Source organism: Oryza sativa, chromosome 8 (assembly GCF_034140825.1).
Source record: "Oryza sativa Japonica Group chromosome 8, ASM3414082v1".
Classification (NCBI taxonomy): domain Eukaryota; kingdom Viridiplantae; phylum Streptophyta; class Magnoliopsida; order Poales; family Poaceae; genus Oryza; species Oryza sativa.
Genome location: NC_089042.1, coordinates 26457943 through 26475271, shown reverse-complemented (window position 1 = coordinate 26475271; position 17329 = coordinate 26457943). Strand labels below are relative to the sequence as shown.

Below are 17329 nucleotides of genomic sequence, written 5' to 3'. Positions count from 1 at the left end.
TACGGCAAAGTTTCAAAATCTTCCAATCAGCAAAATGCTGTGAACTTTCGCGCTTCCAGTCTCAACAACACTAGACATACATTCTCACCCCACACAACAGTGAGACATGAACCCAGCTACTAACATAAGTTAAAATCCTGTTTCCCTATGTATTTCTCCGGATTACATAGCTAAGGGTAAACACAGGCCAGTAAAGTACAACAGGCTTCAATTCAGTTCAGCGATTGAAGATGCGAATCATTCTTCAGCAGGGCCAGAACGGTGAGAACAGATTATGCCACGGTCCAGGTTACCTCTAGGAGAGCAAAGAGACCAGCGAGACGAACTCCGATGTTACCCTGCCTTTCGATCTTGTGTTGATGACAAAATGTTCCGGATACTTCCTCAGCAATGCAAGGAGACCGTACCATGGCCTACCTTTTGTTTCAGTTGGCGACCAGTCCTCTGGTGAAAGGTACTTCCGGACCCTGCTGTGGTGCCACACATTGCCAAACTGTTCAAGAAGCTGCAAGTAACCAAACGAGTTAGTTACTTAGTTTGCATACCAAGAAAGAGGAAACATGCTTGAGTGTAAAGGTAGCAAGAAAAAAGAGATGGCTAGGTGAAACGAAGATCTCTCCACAAGTGCACATATGCTAATGAAAATACATACACCAACTGTGCCAGTTGAACAAATAAGATTGCCATCGTAGCATTACTGTACTCATGATTTATGCTAATTTTTTAGATCACTGGTTGAAGGCAAAGAGGAGAATCAGAAAAGATGACACTATATGAGAGTTCTGACATTTATAGGTACAACAACAAATGGTTAACGACAAGCACAAGAGCCAAACATTTCAATCTCTCCGGGTGCTGGTGCAATCCAAGAAATGCCCACTGTGGCAAATCGAAAAATCTGAGCTTTTCCAAGTAACAGAAAACTTTTATCTTTTATTTCTTTTCCATATATTTGGACTTTGGATGCAAGCTACTACTAATAATAACTTAGCAGAAGTAAACACATTTTAACACTAGTTTTCCTCATGCATCTGTCCTTGTTTGTTTTGTTAGAATAACAAAGCCTAACTACTGTGTTTACATTTAGGCATCCCATCACTAGCAGAAGCAACTCTCTGAGTATCAGTACAAGGTTAAGTGCAAAACATGTTCAAAGTGATAAGTTGTATGTAATCATACTATTGTCTAGAGTATGTCTCTGGTGCTTGTATTGGCAAACACATGCATTTGAAATCCTAACAGTCCTGTAGCTGAGAGGACCAAAGTTACATGTCTATATAATTGTTTTGTCTCCTGACTATCAACTTATACACACCGGCAGAACAAGATGCACTATAACCCGTGTTTTAGACAAGACACCAGATTTTACATGGATATTTGGGATGCTGTGTGTTGATGACCTGAATCATCTGGTTCAGATTGCAGGATCAGCTACTATGATGATTGACACGGCAGGGATGCTGTCATCCAATTTTTATCCCCAGACGACATCAGCCAACAAGTCCCCTTACTGATCAAGTTTTCTCATTGACTGTGACGGCTCCATTTAATCTTTCGAATATATGTTCATTTTATCATGCATTTCAATAAAATACCATTTTCTTCTTGTTTTAGCTTGTTTTAGTTCACAAGGCCCATTCCTCAATTTTCGAAATTATCTACCCCAAAACTTGCTTTTTCCAAGCCAAAAGGCAGTGAAGTTTCACAGAAGACAGGGACTAAAAAGACATGCCAGAGTATAATCTAGCCTCTACCTATACTGTATAGAAATTGGATGAAATATTTAAGTTCATCCGTGACAAACCTCTGTGTGGAGTTTTGCCATAGGCATCCATTCTCCAGGACCACAGAGGTCAGATAACACTGTTGCAACAGATGACACTACATCCTTTTCTTCTGCTTGCAGGATGTGCTGGTTATCCATATCCCTGTCACCCCTTGATCTTATTTCTGATCTGCTGTCTGCACAAACAATTAACAAAGGAAGGTGGTTAAGATCAGATCAAACTATAAGATGTTTCTTCAATGGCACAGCTATGAATAACCAGAACACACACTAACAGTCCCCAAAGTTGAATATTCGGAGTTGGAAACTGGAAAGGGATAGCAGGGGTGATCCAAACTTATTCCACACCATCTAGTAATTCTTAGAGTGAAATAGAATATCTCATTCTCTCCGGCTGATAGGAGTAGCACAGGTAATGCATTTAACTTATTGCTGAACATTCACATTCATTTACAAAAAATGAGAGATGTATTACATTTGCTAATTGAAAGACGCACACCATAAAATAGTCTTGTTATACTCAACTTAGACAACTTAGAGAAAATACTTATTGGCACAGGCTATGCAATTGCATCTAAAATTGGTATAGTCTTGTTATACTCTATCTTGCTTATAGTGTAAACTGTACAATCTTCATTCTGCCCAGTACAGAAGGTTGAAATAACCTTATCTTACATTGATGACCCTGAGTTTCATTTTCACAATGTAAATGAACTGAGCAAAAAGTACAGCTATATTTAGTGATCGTCTGATTGATCAAGCAAAATCGCATATAATTTATATCGAAACAGCAACGCCATCAATGCAGAATCAACATGTACTATCTTTTACAAGAAAACAATGACACCAGGATAAAATGGAAAGGATATCTAGTAAGAGTGGAGAGCAACGATTACCACCTTCACCGAGTGTCCCGATTGCTTCAACATTGATCCGGTGCCCGCCATACATCTCCGACTCCGCGGACAGCTTCTTGTTCCTCTTAATCAACTTCCCCCTCATCCCACCACTCTCACTGATACCATTCCCAATCTCATCACCCTCCCGGCCATAGTCACCCTCAAAGGACCTGTCATGAAATTCAGACAGACGAGGGCGGCCTGTCCGCACATAGGATGGTGGAGGCATCTGCTGCGGGATGATAGGCGGATGCCGAGCAGCGGCGGCGGACGCGAAGATGGACCGGGTGGGCAGCAAGAAGTAGAACTTCTTGTCCCCAATCTGGAGCAGATCCTGGGAATCCAGCTTCACGGGGTGGTTCCCGGGGAGGTGGAGGACGCCCTCGACGAGGCACCCGTTCTTGCCGATCACGTCGAGCGCGAAGCGGCGGCGCTGGAAGTCGTAGAAGATCCGGGCGTGGTGGCGCGAGATGTTCATCCCGCCGCCGAGGCTGGAGAGGTCCACGTCCACCGTCGACTTCTTGCTGTTGCGCCCCAGCATGATCGAGTAGGTCTGCATGTAGTACTCGAAATCCTCCCCCTGGAGCTTCGCGAACCCGGCCTCCACCTCGCCGTCGCCGCCCGAGGATCCCGCCGGCATCGCGCCACCGCCAAGGTTGGCCATCCAATCCACGAAATCGACGAAATGATCCTGAGCTTGGCGTGGCGTTCGGGCGCGGGCAAGGCGGCCGGCGGAGGAGGGGAGGCTCACCGGGGTCTGGAGTGTCCGGCGGAGGGGGCGCGGCTGCGTGGCGGCGGAGGGAGGCGGCCGGCCGCCGGCGGCGGCGGCGGAGGATCGCCTGGGTTGGGGAAGTGGGGAATTGGGGGACAGACAGGTAGATGGAGAAGGGGAACACTCACAGGACAATCGGATTATGTTTTACTACCTCTGTCTTAAAAAAAAATCTCCAACCCTAATTTTTCGAGGTGAATATAAAAGAACCAAAATACCCCTAATTAATAGCAAAGTTATATTATGAGTGGGTAGGTGAGGGTTACTGAAGATAATTTTCCAAGGTGAATATAAAAGAACCAAAATACCCCTAATTAATAGCAAAGTTATATTATGGGGTGGGTAGGTGAGGGGTATTAAAGATTATTTTCCAAGGTGAATATAAAAGGACCAAAATACCCCTAATTAATAGCAAAGTTATATTATAGGTGGGTAGGTGAGAGATATTGAAAAGATAAAATTCTCGATTTACAGATCGATGATAGGCAAAAAGGTAGAAATTGGTTTATTTGAAAATGTTATAAAATATTTATTTAAAACAGACGGCAATCTTGCTTAACAGACGACAATCTTGCTTAATCACTTAATCATTTAATCATTTTGTAATACAACGAATCTGAATAAAAAGTATCTCATACTTCATCCGTTTCATATTATAAGACTTTCTAGCATTGCCCACATTCATATAGATGTTAATGAACCTAGACATATACATCTATATGAATGTGAGTAATGCTAGAAAGTTTTATGATATGAAACCGAGGGAGTATATCTCTAAGGTTTTTTTTTCTGAGATTGAGGGAAGTGTCTCATCAATTTCTAAGTTGATTTTGTTAGACCAAGGGAATAATTAGCACGATATCCTATGCAATCTATTATATACTAGTATAATTTTTGCATGTCAAATATAATCTTGAATATCCTATGTAATCTATTAGGCTCTATTTGAGACTGCTGAAATTGAAATGATCTAATTTTTCTAGTTGTCTGAGGAGTCGAAATGTTGTTTTAGAATACCATATAGTTTCTTTTACATGAGGCATAAGCTTAGAAGCGTGTAAACGAAAATTCAAAGTCGAGAACACAAAAAACACGACCATAATTGAATACATTGTATATTTATCCCGCTGAAGTCAAAGCAACGAATTGTCCCCTATAAAATGAAACAAAAAATAATTATAAGTGGTAAAATTGCTTGCAACCGCACACCCTAACACCATATTCGCACACATGTGAGTGCGCTCTAATAAGAACATGTAGTTATAATGACGAAGACCAATGATAACTCTCTTATCTCAGTAAAATCTTATTAGCAAAAAGGCATATATTTTCTTAAAAAACATTGGACAAACACATGTATTCACAACACACACGTACTCATCCATACGAACGTATATATGCACACTTTACCTCCCAAGCACAACAACTATACTGATATATATTAAGATTTAAGATTGACGAACTCATTGCATATATCTCTGTATTGACGGGTACATCGTTTACCGCTAAAAATTAATTAGCCATAAATACAAACAACCGTGGGCAGGTTTCACCGCCATAACTACTCCCTTCGTCACATAATATGAGGGATTTTAGAGGGATGTGATACATCCAGTACATGTTTAGATTTTTAGTAATATGATGTGTTACATCTCTTCAAAATCTTTTATATTTTGGGACGGAGGAAGTAATAAGTATCTTCTGAATGGATTTATTTTAAGTGTATTTTTAAGGAAATGATGCGTTGAAAAATGCCAAGCATTTCATACAGAGTAACACCCCTATTGGGAAAAAAACGTTTTTCGCCAAACATCCCCTCTCTCTCTCTAATGTAATCCAAGAGAAAAATTGGATAAACAAAACGACGATAAAATACCATAATGGGATTGAGAGGGAACATGCAGCCCTATCATATCGAAGGAAAAAAGAGAAACAATATACTATTTGCAAATGAAAAAAAAAAATCTGTGTATAAAACTTATATACATGTTCTTGGCGATATAAAATTAAGGCCCCTTTGATTCAAAGGAAATTCATAGGAATTTTAGAGGATTTCATTCTTATAGGAATTTTTCCTACAAAGTCCTTTGAATCAAAGGAATGAACCCTATGAAATCCTATGAAATTCCTATGAAATGCCTCTTCCCATATAAGTTTTGGAGGAATTTTAACAAGAGGTAGAACCTCAGGGAAAAAATCCTTTGAGTCTTTATCTCTCCTAAAATTCCTGTGTTTTTTCTGTGGTACAATCAAACGGTCATTCCTACGTTTTTCCTGTGTTTTGCAATCCTCTGTTTTACAATTACATTCCTGTCAAAACCCTATGTTTTTCCTATTCCTCCGTTTTTTCATTCTTGTGATTTAAAGATGCCCTAAAGGTTAAAAAATAAACTACGATGAGAAAATTTCTTAAATTAACTTCAAATTTAACATTAATAATTTAAATTTTAACCGACAAGTATAAGTATAAATGAAAAAAAAGTGAGTCCGGTAAAATGTGGTTATCAAATCATAATTGGAAGCGCAACGCGAAGGAGAGACCCGTTGCCATCGGTGTGTATCCCACGAAGGAACAAGACGAACGCCAAGGCTCACATGCGACGCGACATTGCCTACACTGTGTCACGTTCGTTGCTACTCCTCCTTGCTAGTGCTTACCACCCCTCTCCCTCCTCCTCCTCCTCCTCCTCCTCTCCCCTTCTCTCCTCTCCTCCCTCTCCGCCGCGCGCCGGTCGCCGGAGTAGCAGGGTGACTGGGAGGGATTCAGCGAGGCAAAACCAATGGGGGTGCTGGGGGACGGGTCGGGGTGGTGCTTCTGCTCCGGCGGGGCGAAGCTGGAGCGGATCAAGAACTCCGTCCTCGCCGCCAAGGGCGCCGCCGTCGCCGCCGTCTCCTTCCCCGCCGGAGGTGGAGGAGGGGGCAGAGGTGGGAGTGGGTTCCTCATCCACCGCGCCCTCCTGCTCACCACGCACGGCACCATCCCCTCCGCCGCCGCCGCCGCCGCCGCCGAGGTCCGCCTCAGCCACGGCCGCCTCCCGGCTCGCCTCGTGCCGCAGAGGTATTGAACCCCCTCTCCGCCATTTCTTGGATTTCTTCCTCCGCTTCCTATAATAATCCTATTGGGTTGTTCAAATGCGGTGCCCAAATGATTTTACATTTTTTTTGTGGTGGGTTTGCGGGTTTCGAATGGAATCGATTGGTGCTGCATTGCGCCATGAGAGGATTCGGTTTTGAAACCTAATGCGACGCCTTTAGCATTTTTTCTTTTCCCTTTTGGGTTGCACGCCCGCAAGGATTGCTAGATGTTTGTTTGCACTATGGTGTAGAGAGATCTAATTTTCATCATTCGATGTAAAGCTGCTGCAATTTTGTTCAAAATCAAATGAATCTAGTCTTTAGGGGAGTTCATGAGATAGTCATTTTGGGCTTCTGAATTACAAGAAAAAGAAAACTTTTGCTTGCTCGAAAGTTCAGGACTTGGGGACATTGTGGTGGGGTGGGGTTGACTTCCATATGGTTCATGATACTATCATTTGGGGCTTGTTACCATGGGACCTAGACAATCTTGATGTTATTAATGCATTCTGTTATTGTAGCATCCGTACTTTTGTAGTGGGGATAATATATTTCCTTTGTTTGGTCGTTCAGGATCAAATGCAACTATGTACAAATAAATTTATTTATCTTCTTCATACGATTTTGGTGGATCACCGAACAGATTTATGAGCCAGCAGATGTATGTCAGGAAGCATTATTGCCATTGGCTGAGTAAAGTCAATTTTGTGCAATAGCTGCGAGAAGCAGATATAGCATCGAGGATTACTTCACATCTTTGTACAAGTAGACATAAACTCTATTGAATTCTGGATGCCTGACTAGAAAATTTAAAATGGGAGGCAATATTTGCTGAAAGTGGTCCATGGTTCAATTTATTCACTTGATTGCTGGGCATAGGACATGTTTTAAATGCATTCTTTGTTTCTTTACACAAAATCAATGTAGGGTCAATCTGGATTTCTTTTTGAACACTTTATTTATTGGGCAACCACCCAACATTCGAAACTTAATTGTAATAACAAGAAATGAAAAGGTGACCGTATAGAACTGGAATATAAATAAATGTGCTGTGCATCTCTATTGCTTTTAGAGCGGGAAACTTAGCAAGTTTTTACTCTGAAATTTTGGAGTACTGAAACATTTATTTGCCCAAGTGGGCCTTTTATTTCCATCTTTTACTATGAAAATTTACAGTTATTTGTTTTGTTTCATTATTCCAGATTCTTTATCACTAGCCCCATTTTGGACCTTACAATAGTGGGTCTTGATGTGGTGAACGATGAATTAAATTCACACGGGCAACAGCCTCATTTCCTAAAGACCTGCCTGAACCCCAGCTTGGACCTTGGCAGTACAGTTTTGCTCCTGGGCCACACAAAGAGAAAAGACCTGACAATAGGCGAGGGGAAGGTTATAATTACAACAGACAACCTTATAAAGTTCTCAACTGATGAAGTCGCATGGTATCCTGGATCTGCTGGTTTTGATATGCACGGAAATTTAGCTTTCATGGTTTGTGATCCAATGAAGCTTGCACCTTCTACACCTACTGGATACGCTTCTGCATCTTCAGCCGCACTCCTTTCAGCAAAGAAGGATGTGCCAACACAGTTTGGGATGCCCATTCCTGCAGTCTGTGGTTGGTTGAAGCAGCATTGGAATGGTAACTTAGAAGATGTTAGCAAGCCAATGATGCCTCCTGCACGATTAATATCCACTGGGCAACGAAGTGAGTGTTCTTCTGTTGGTCGTCTTAACTACATCAAGACCATGGAGCGAGAGGGTGGTGATGGGATGTCATCATCACAAATACCACCTAGGCTGACACAGCATCATGGATCATGCAGTTCAGCTTCTGCGAAGATTTCATGCGGTGAAAATGATTCTGTTGACTCGCACTCTATTCATGAACAACAAGATCTGACCTCACAAATGCATGAATCTAAGATTGAGCAATCTGCTTCACTTATGGATAATAACTTTCCTCCAGGGCATCCAAGATCAATTCGCCTGCCACTTCCTCTAAAGCACATGATGTCCCATGAGAATAAGATAAAACCGAACCCATCATTTTCACATGAAGCACAGCTAGCTAATGTGAGGATCAATTGTGGCACTCTTCACAATGTTGCTTACCAGGAAAATTGCTGGAGTGAGGCTCAGTCCAGTTCCTCTCCACCAGATATATCAGAGTTGGGGGATGAGAGGGGCGGTTTTAGCAGTGGAGAGGAGACAATGTACTCTGCTGAAACTAGGGAAAGCAGAAACATCCCTAGCCCAAAGGAAAAGAATCCCAAGATGGTTGGGAGATCACAGAGTTTTGTGAATCATAGCAAGTGGGATTCCCCAAAAAGTGTTGAATCTTCGAAAGGGGCCCCCTCAAAGTCACACACCTTCATTCCTTTGAGAAAACCACATTTGCAGGCTGCAGCCATTTCGCAGAAAAGCCAAGATTTTTTCAGTCCTACTGTCTCCTCAAGCATGAAAAAGAGGAATTTATCACAAATTCCCATGAAACCTCGGCAAAGTGCTCAAGTTACCTCCAAGTGGATCATCTGATCTCACCAACTTTCCTCAAACCATACAAAGATAGCAACATCTTTTGGTTCAACCGGTTCCACAAAATACTTCCTTTTTAGTTCTGTAACTGTATGGTGTAAATGTATTCTAGTCAAACTATATTCTCTAGTGATTCTTTTCAGTGTAACATAATCTAGCTTATATTCTTTTCTCTCTACCGTGCATTTGCCCAATGAAGGGTAAAACCAATCATCATACAAAATGTAGTTTTTTGTCCGACAGGTAGCCATGGAGGATGGACTGAGCATTCTTTATTTTTCCCAACAATGAACTGGGATTCATTGGCACAAGAAGCAGGACTGGGCTACTCATGAAGCTGCATAATTGGATAAGTAGTGTTCCATTTCTGTGAGGAGAATAATTGGATAAGCCAATGCCTCTGCAGCAGTGCAGCTTTCTCTTCATATACAGAAGCACAGAACTCCTTGAAAATTGACTTTTTTCTACATCTATTCAGAAAAATCAAATGCAAGGACATTCCAGTGCTATAGGAGTTCCTTTTTTTTTTGCCCTGTTTCTTCTGCACTCATTTTTTGTCCAGTTTTGGCAGGAACACCATTTGAAACTGTTTGGTATGGTTCACTTTTTGAAATGTCAAGTGCCAAAGCAATCAGCAGTTCTCTCGATGACAGTGAGTATTTGATGCACATGCAACAATATGCTCATCATGACATGGCAGATCATAATTGTATGCACATATTCAGGAAAAAAATACTACCAGGATGAGAACAAATGTCATATGATTTAAAATTTTCTTCAAGAGTTAAGGTACAACCGATCCCTAAACTTGTTCGATTGGTAACATATTCTCGAAACACACAAATTACCCACATTAGCGTCTGTGTGACATACCACGTAAAATTTTGGAAGATCGTGGTAATTCAGGATTTGAATGAAACATTTTAATGAGTTTATGAGATATAGATATGTGTTTTGAGAGTACGATGAGCGAACAAATTTAGGGATCAATCGTGCACTTTATTTATTTTTTTTATAAAATTTCATAATACGAGTAGACAACACTACTTTCTCCATCCCACTACTAAATGAGAGAATGAAAATAAGATGGAGAGAAAATCACCCAAACATCCCCTATTAAATGAGCGATGATATGAAGTGAGAGGGTAGTTGAGAGTAAGACGGAGAGAAATTTGAATGGGATCTGATTGATGTGATAGTAAATAGTATAGTAGGATTGTATTATTTTGGGAAAAAAATAAATCTAGAATTGTATTATAGTGGGATGAAGTGAGTATTGTTTTGGCACTTTACTCTTAACACATTGGCATTGCCAGAAATTTAAGGCCTATTTAGTTTAGTGTTTAAATAAACGCTTCCAAAAATTAGCAATGACCAAATTTTGATAAATTGATAACATTATCAAGTTTTATAGAATAGGTTAAATGTGCTATTGTTAAAATTCTCTAGGATTGGTAACAAATAGGCTGACTTCTTTCTGTAACTTTTCCAACTCACCTTCCTCGCTTCCCACGCGCACGTTTTTTAAATTGTTAAAGGACGTGTTTTTTTGGTAAGAAAATGTGTCGCGCGCCAACCATACCTCCCGACACAGCCTTAATCCATCTACATATTTATCAATTTTTTTTAAAAAAATAAGATAGTTTGAAATATGATATCAATCCGAACAGGGCTTAAAACCTAGCTCATAGCCTAGCCGACGGCGGCCTCGCACTCGCCGGCGCCGGCGCCGGCGCCGCCATGCTCCGCCTCCAGAACCACCTCCTCCCACTTCTCCGCGCTTCCTCCTCCTCCTCCCCTGTACACCTCCGCCGCCTAATCCCATCCACCGCCGCCGCATCCTCTTCCTCCTCTGTGCACCCCAACCGCCGCCTCCACTCCACCGCCGCCGCCAGGTCCACCACCACCGCGACACCCTTCTCCATGGAGGACTACCTCGTCGACACCTGCGGCCTCACCGCCGCCCAGGCGCTCAAAGCCTCCAAGAACGTCTCCCACCTCAAGTCCGCCACCAAGCCGGACGCGGTGCTCGCCATCCTCTCCGGGGTCGGCCTCTCCGGCGCGGACCTCGCCGCGGTCTTCGCCGCCGAGCCACGGCTCCTCTGCACCAAGGCGCCCAGCGTCGCCCTCCGCGTCGCCTCCCTCCGCCACCGCGTCGGCTTGTCCGACCCCCAGATCGCCAGCCTCCTCCTCCTGCCCGGCGGCGCCAAGGGCTTCCACACATGCGACATGGCCCCGAGGCTCGAGTTCTGGATCCCCTTCTTGGGATCCTTCGAGATGCTCGATCTTGAAGAGGAACAACGCGATCGTCAGCTCGAGCCTCGAGAAGGTTATCAAGCCCAACATCGCGCTGCTCCGGGAGTGCGGGCTAAAGTGTTTGTGATATTGTCCAGATGTCCCAGACGTCCGCGCGGGTCCTCACGTTCAGCCCAGAGAGATTGAAGGTTATCGTGCAGCAAGCTGAGAAACTCCGCATGCCGGGTTGCTCATGGGCATTCAAGAACGCTGTGGGCGCCGTTGCCCGTAGCAATGAAGGCATTGTCAATGCGAGGATGGAGTTCTTGAGCAGTTCTCTTGGTTGCTCCATGGAAAAGCTCCGCTCTGCGGTCTGCAAGTGTCCACAAATTCTGGGATTATCTGAGAGCAAACTTCACAGTAAAATAGAGTTCTTGGTTGGCAAAGTCGGATTGGAGCCTGACTACATTTTGCAGAGGCCTGTACTGCTTACGTACAGCCTGGAGAAGCGGTTGCTGCCGAGGCATTATGTTGTAGAAGTCCTTCTGGTGAAGGGATTGATAAAAAAAACTGTTGATTTTTACGGTTGTGTATGTGTGAGCAACGAAGATTTTGTAGCAAGGTACATTGATCACCATGAGAATGCTGTTCCAGGGCTCGCAGATGCCTATGCTGCAGTTTGTTCTGGGAAATTGCCTGCGTTGGTCTAACTCTACATCTTCAGACAGAGATATTGGAGGTTCATCAGTGGAAGTGCCTTCAAAGTATAACTATTAGCCTATTTTGATGGGCATATTGGAGATCAATTATCTTTCAAGCCTAGAGCTATTGCACCAATTTGTTCTCTGAGGCTCATTAGTTGATGTTAATTCCTGGTAATGTCTGTTTTGAAATTCTGGTTTCAACAGTACCACTACCAATAATTTGATCGCTCATAATGGTAGGCAAGTTTCAATCATCGATATTATGCAGCAACTGGACTGTTTTAATGTTGCGGCCCTTACTTCTCATTTCATGGATCGGTACTTCAACAGCTATTTCCCTGTTCAGGTACTTTGAGCAAACATGATTTTGGTCTCATTACCTGCATGTTGAGGTTTACATTGCTCGGTAGGATTATTGGAAAGTATAACGCAGACATCAAACTGCATATGCTATGATATAGTGTACAGTTGTTGTCCAAGTTCAGTCTAAACCATTCTTGAATGGTGAAATACCATGATGGATTGAACTGTAGTAATTATAGACGAGAAATATCATGACATGCTGGCAAAATGAAGGGTGTGGGGATATGATAATTGATAAGGGTGATTTTTCAAGTGTCTTTTTCAGTCTCTGGTTCATTTTTCATTGGCTATCACTGAAAAAGCATCTATGCATGTCATATTGTCTCTAATCGTACTGTCATTTATTTACCACTAATAAGCCTTCTAATTATCTACTTCAAAATTACAATATGTTAAATTTGATGCTTACAAGGTTCGCTGAACGCTAAAGCTAACTAAGTGTTCATTGGATGCCTACCACAATTACACCTAGACAATTGATCAGGAACAGGTGTGGAAGATGGAACAAGGTGATATTGCCTTGGTTGCTGCAACAGATGGCTGCCACTCCTTGTGTTGAAGCCTGAAGGCAAGCCAAAAAATAGGCCAGGCCTTCTGCGGAGATGCCTGAAGCATCGAACTGCAGTGTCTCACACTGGTTTTGCAGTACTAGCAGGTTAAAACAAATCTTCCATCCTGCAGCCGGTAGGATTGAAAAGGTCTCATAAGTAATGATGAGAAGTTTTGAAATAGCGTAAACATATTAAGGGGTGGCGATTATGTGATGTTGTCAGACTCTAGGAAATCAGTAGAACATCAAGGCTTTATGGTTGATTTGAAGTCGATGTGGTTCAACTTCTATCCAGATCAAGTGAAGGGCTTTCTGCAGCATTCTGAGAAACAACCACAGATTCTACTCTCTCTTTTTTTTTTCCTGATGAGAAACTCCACAGAAAGATAAAGAGTTCTTGGTTACCGAAGTTGGGCTGCATGGTGAGGCCTGCAATGCTCTTGTTCAGCCTGGAGATGATGCTCTTGTTCAGCCTAGAGAAGTGGTTGGTGCCAAGGCATAATGTTGTGGAGTTGTTGATGGAAAAGATGTTGACTTGAACTATAATCTCTTCTGGTGAGAACGATTTCTTAGCAAGATACATTGACCATCGCAAGGGTAGTACTGTTCATGGACTAGCAGATGGTCATGCTGCAGTTTGTGCTGGGAAAGTGCCTACAAAAGCCCTAGCTTAGCATATCTGGACCTAGATACTGGAGGTTCATTCCATCTTTCTGGCTCATAGGCTCATAGCTAAGACCTCGCTGTAAACCTGGTTGAGTTAATGTAATTCCTTGTAATGTCTTCCAAATCTTGATTTAGTATTATAGTAACAACTAACTATCTTATCCTTCTTAGTGCTATGCAAGTTCAATTCGTGGAGTATGCAGCAACTTTATTATCTTAATTTTGATGCTCTGCTGCTCCTGTGAATATGTGAGGTCTTATTGCTTCTGCCATTTTGTTCTTGTTCTGATAATTTTCCAAATGTCATTTTCGCTTCATTTCCCTGTTCTCTCTAGATTATTTACTGGATTGTTTGCTCTGTGCTTTGAAAAACTATGTTTTATCTAAAAAAATTCTACTATATTGCTTAGCTCATTTCTTTTAAGCTAGTACTTATTAAGTTTGTTTCTCAAAATATTTAATTTATCCTTACGATCGTTCACTGGAAAGGGATTATGTGTGTGTAAGATATTTGTGACTAGTTTATTGAATATATTTTGATAATATGTTTGTTTGATGAAAAAATATTACATATTTTTCTATAAACTTGGTCAAACTTAAAGAAGTTCGACTAGGAAAAAGTCAAATGAGTCCACGTATCCTAATTGAGCCAGGCCAACACAACATGACCAAACATCTCACTAGACCGTGTATGGGCTCTGGTATTAGCACGTGGGCCAACACGGCATAGTCCGTTCGGTGAGTCGTGCCTAATCGGGCAGCGCACAAACGTACCTATTATTTATCCCTATACTATATATAGAAAAAAAGATAAAAATTCACCGTCTCAAAATTCCAGCCACATGAGCTCTATTTGAAAAATGGGATTAGGACAAATATTAGAAACGCCCAGTAGTGTTCCGGTTAGCTCTATATGATGGTGGGCTAGCTAGCCTAGATTCGAAGCCTCACAACTTCAATTCATTTTATATTGGGCCATTCTATAGTATATTCGCGTTTTTTAAAGTTATTATTTTCATTTTTCAGATTTTCACCAAACATGTTTGGGACCTTTGGGTAGGGGTGGGGATGGGGCGAAATTACTAAAGTACCCTCGATTTTTTGACGCCTCTGTCGTCTCGTCAGTTTGCCCCTGCCCAGTTGCCCACCGCCTCCGGCTCCGGCGATCCCCATCCATCCGGCGAGCGAGCAGGGCGCCGTCGTTCATCCTGCTGCTTCCGCCGCATCCATCCTGGTGAGCACATCCTCCGCCACCGCCGCCTGCGCCGATCCCCATCCATCGCGCGAGCGATCGAGCAGGGTCGCCGTCGTTCGTCCTGCTGCTGCTGCTGGTGGTGGTGGTAGAGGAGGAGTTGACGGCGAGGGGATCGAGAGGGAGGGAGGGATGCGGCAGCAGCGGGGCAGGGGCGTGGGGCGTGGGGATCCCGGGCTGCTGACGAGGGCGGTGGAGAAGGTGTTCCGCCTCGTCCGCCTCGCCGAGTTCGAGATCCTCTTCGTCCTCTTCTTCCTCATCGCCTTCGTCCTCTTCAAGGATCTCGTAAGTGCGCACCCCCCCTCGTCTCTCTTCTCGCTTACACATTTCACCTCTAGTAACAACAGGTTATGTTTAGTTATAGAGATAGGTTGGTTCGTGACCGATTTGCATGGCTTTGATCAATTTGGTACAGCATGGCCTTGATGAACTGAAAATATTAGAAGATTTGGGTATTTTAGTTGAAGGTGAACTGAAAATATAGAAGATTGGGTATTTTAGTAGATGCAAAACACTACTGTTCGATACATAATTTTAAATCTTGTTTGATGTTGCCGACTACTGTTCGACACATAACTTTTGTTTTATGTTGCTGTATGACAAGTAGATTAATGGTGTTTTTGTCGTTGGTAGATGATTTCTCTATAAAAATGTAAAGATAACCTTTCATGTGTATCAGCGCAGGGGCGGAATCAGGCATGGGGCAGCTAGGGCTTGGGCCCCATGCCTAGCTCCATAATCCCTATTATAATCTTGAAAAATGCTATGTAATTTATGAAAATATTTGAGATCCCATTAGCTCAGCCCTAGGCGTGGAAATTTTCTGGCAACGCCACTGTATCAGCGTGATATTTTAGTTGTTGCCTTGATATGCCCGAATAGCAAATCATGTCCATTTTGTTAAACCTTGACATCAAGTGTACTTTGGATCATAGTCTTTTAGGTCTTTTTTGGGCTGGAGTTATGTCTTCTTTAACTATTGAATGAATGAATTTACCTGCAGATGTCACGACCAGAGTACAACTCGATCTTTGTCAAGAAGCCTGATCTAGATGGGAGATGGCCAGGACTCATGTAATGTTTGTGTAGTGTGATCAATGTTGTTCTTTTTCCTCTTGCCCAAAGTACACTTTTGAGGTGCTTCTTTGACTTCAGTTCTTATGACTACTAATGTTATCTTTCAAGATGATGAATATAGTTTTTGATGAATTGCCTTCTTTGGTTTTCTGAAAGAATCATTTGCTTAATGCTATTGGCATGGTTTCTTGGTATGGGTCTTGATTCTTCTTGTTTGCAAGCTTACCGCTGGAATTTTGTTAAGTGTCATGCTGAAGTTACTGCCAACAGCCCTTGTTTGCACCATGTTGCTGTCCAATTTTATGGGTGAATTGTGATAGCCATACCCATCAGTCCTGAGAGAAGCTTGGTGTTTGATGTTTTGATAACCTTGCTTCTTTTGTTAAGGCCCTGTTTAAATCCCACCCCAAAATTTTTCACCCTTTCACATCGAATGTTTGAAGACATGCATGGAGTATTAAATGTGGACAGAAAAAAAAACCAATTACACTGTTTGCGTGTAAATTGCGAGACGAATCTTTTAAGGCTAATTGCGCCATGATTTGACAATGTGTTGCTACAGTAAACATTTGCTAATGACGGATTAATTAGGCTTAATAAATTTGTCTCGCAGTTTACAGGCGGATTATGTAATTTGTTTTGTTATTAGACTATGTTTAATACTTCAAATGTGTCTCCGTATATCCGATGTGACACGCCAAAACTTTACACCCTGAATCTAAACACCCCCTAAGTCAGTCATTTTGGTTCTGAGACTAATTTTGTCATGAAACCTGTCCTGTTAGGCTTATAGTTGTTGGGTCAGCTATTCAATGTTGCCTATTTCAATCTTTGCACCTCCTCTCAAGTTATAACTGTACTGTAAGTTTATATGGTTCACTGTAAATCTTGCCTTCTCGACCACCTCTTAAGAATGGTAAATTTCTATATGTATGTAATTCCTGTGAAAAGAACAGAAATTTTCATCTTAGTCATAGGCTCATATTGTCATTGTAGTGTGGTACTGGATGGTTATTCAAGTCCCAATACTTGTATTGGAAGTTTGATATCCATTTCTATACATAATTAAATAGACATACAAGTGAAACTGGGTCATCTTAATATTATGCAGTTCCTTGACTGTCAAATTCTTCAGTTTTGCTCAAAACTCTGAAATGCATTGGCTAAATGAGATGGCTCATGCAGACCTGCACCATGTCAGGCTTCAAGTTCTATACCTGAATCAATTCCGTTTATGAGGGACAGCTATTTATAAATAAGGATGGCGAAATGGCAACTGATCCTCTAGTAAATGAACCATTCAAATTCGTATGAATTCATGTAAAATCCCTACATTGGTTTCAAACCCAGCTTTGCCTTCATGGATATATGGACAGCAGATGGATTAATTTGTTTAGGTGAAGTGGGAT

The 17329-nt window shown here is 42.1% G+C and overlaps 3 protein-coding genes and 1 pseudogene across 5 annotated transcripts; 3 read left to right on the top strand and 1 right to left on the bottom strand.

Moving 5' to 3' along the window:
• Positions 1-3590, bottom strand: LOC4346115 (FHA domain-containing protein FHA2). Of its 2 annotated transcripts, none has more exons than XM_015795477.3 (3): positions 2683-3590; positions 1805-1962; positions 1-505 (listed from the first exon to the last, which is right to left on the bottom strand). In XM_015795477.3, exons 1-3 carry the CDS (start codon positions 3347-3349, stop codon positions 296-298), a joined length of 1035 nt encoding a protein of 344 aa, XP_015650963.1. In that variant the 5' UTR covers positions 3350-3590; the 3' UTR covers positions 1-295. The 2 variants fall into 2 exon arrangements, with proteins under 2 accessions (XP_015650963.1, XP_015650965.1); XM_015795479.3 differs by having other exon boundaries at positions 2686-3590.
• A 2471-nt stretch (positions 3591-6061) lies between these two features.
• LOC4346114 (uncharacterized) lies at positions 6062-9251 on the top strand. The gene is made up of 2 exons (XM_015793315.3): positions 6062-6515; positions 7735-9251. The coding sequence occupies exons 1-2, from the start codon at positions 6238-6240 to the stop codon at positions 9071-9073; spliced, it is 1617 nt and encodes a 538-aa protein (XP_015648801.1). The 5' UTR covers positions 6062-6237; the 3' UTR covers positions 9074-9251.
• A 1458-nt stretch (positions 9252-10709) lies between these two features.
• LOC9272064 (transcription termination factor MTERF8, chloroplastic-like) lies at positions 10710-13789 on the top strand (annotated as a pseudogene). The gene is made up of 2 exons (XR_001547976.3): positions 10710-12358; positions 12848-13789. The product of XR_001547976.3 is annotated as a transcription termination factor MTERF8, chloroplastic-like (transcript).
• Positions 13790-14706: 917 nt separating this feature from the next.
• On the top strand, positions 14707-16060 carry LOC9269528 (uncharacterized). The gene is made up of 2 exons (XM_015793356.3): positions 14707-15128; positions 15847-16060. Exons 1-2 carry the CDS (start codon positions 14976-14978, stop codon positions 15919-15921), a joined length of 228 nt encoding a protein of 75 aa, XP_015648842.1. The 5' UTR covers positions 14707-14975; the 3' UTR covers positions 15922-16060.
• Positions 16061-17329: the final 1269 nt, after the last annotated feature.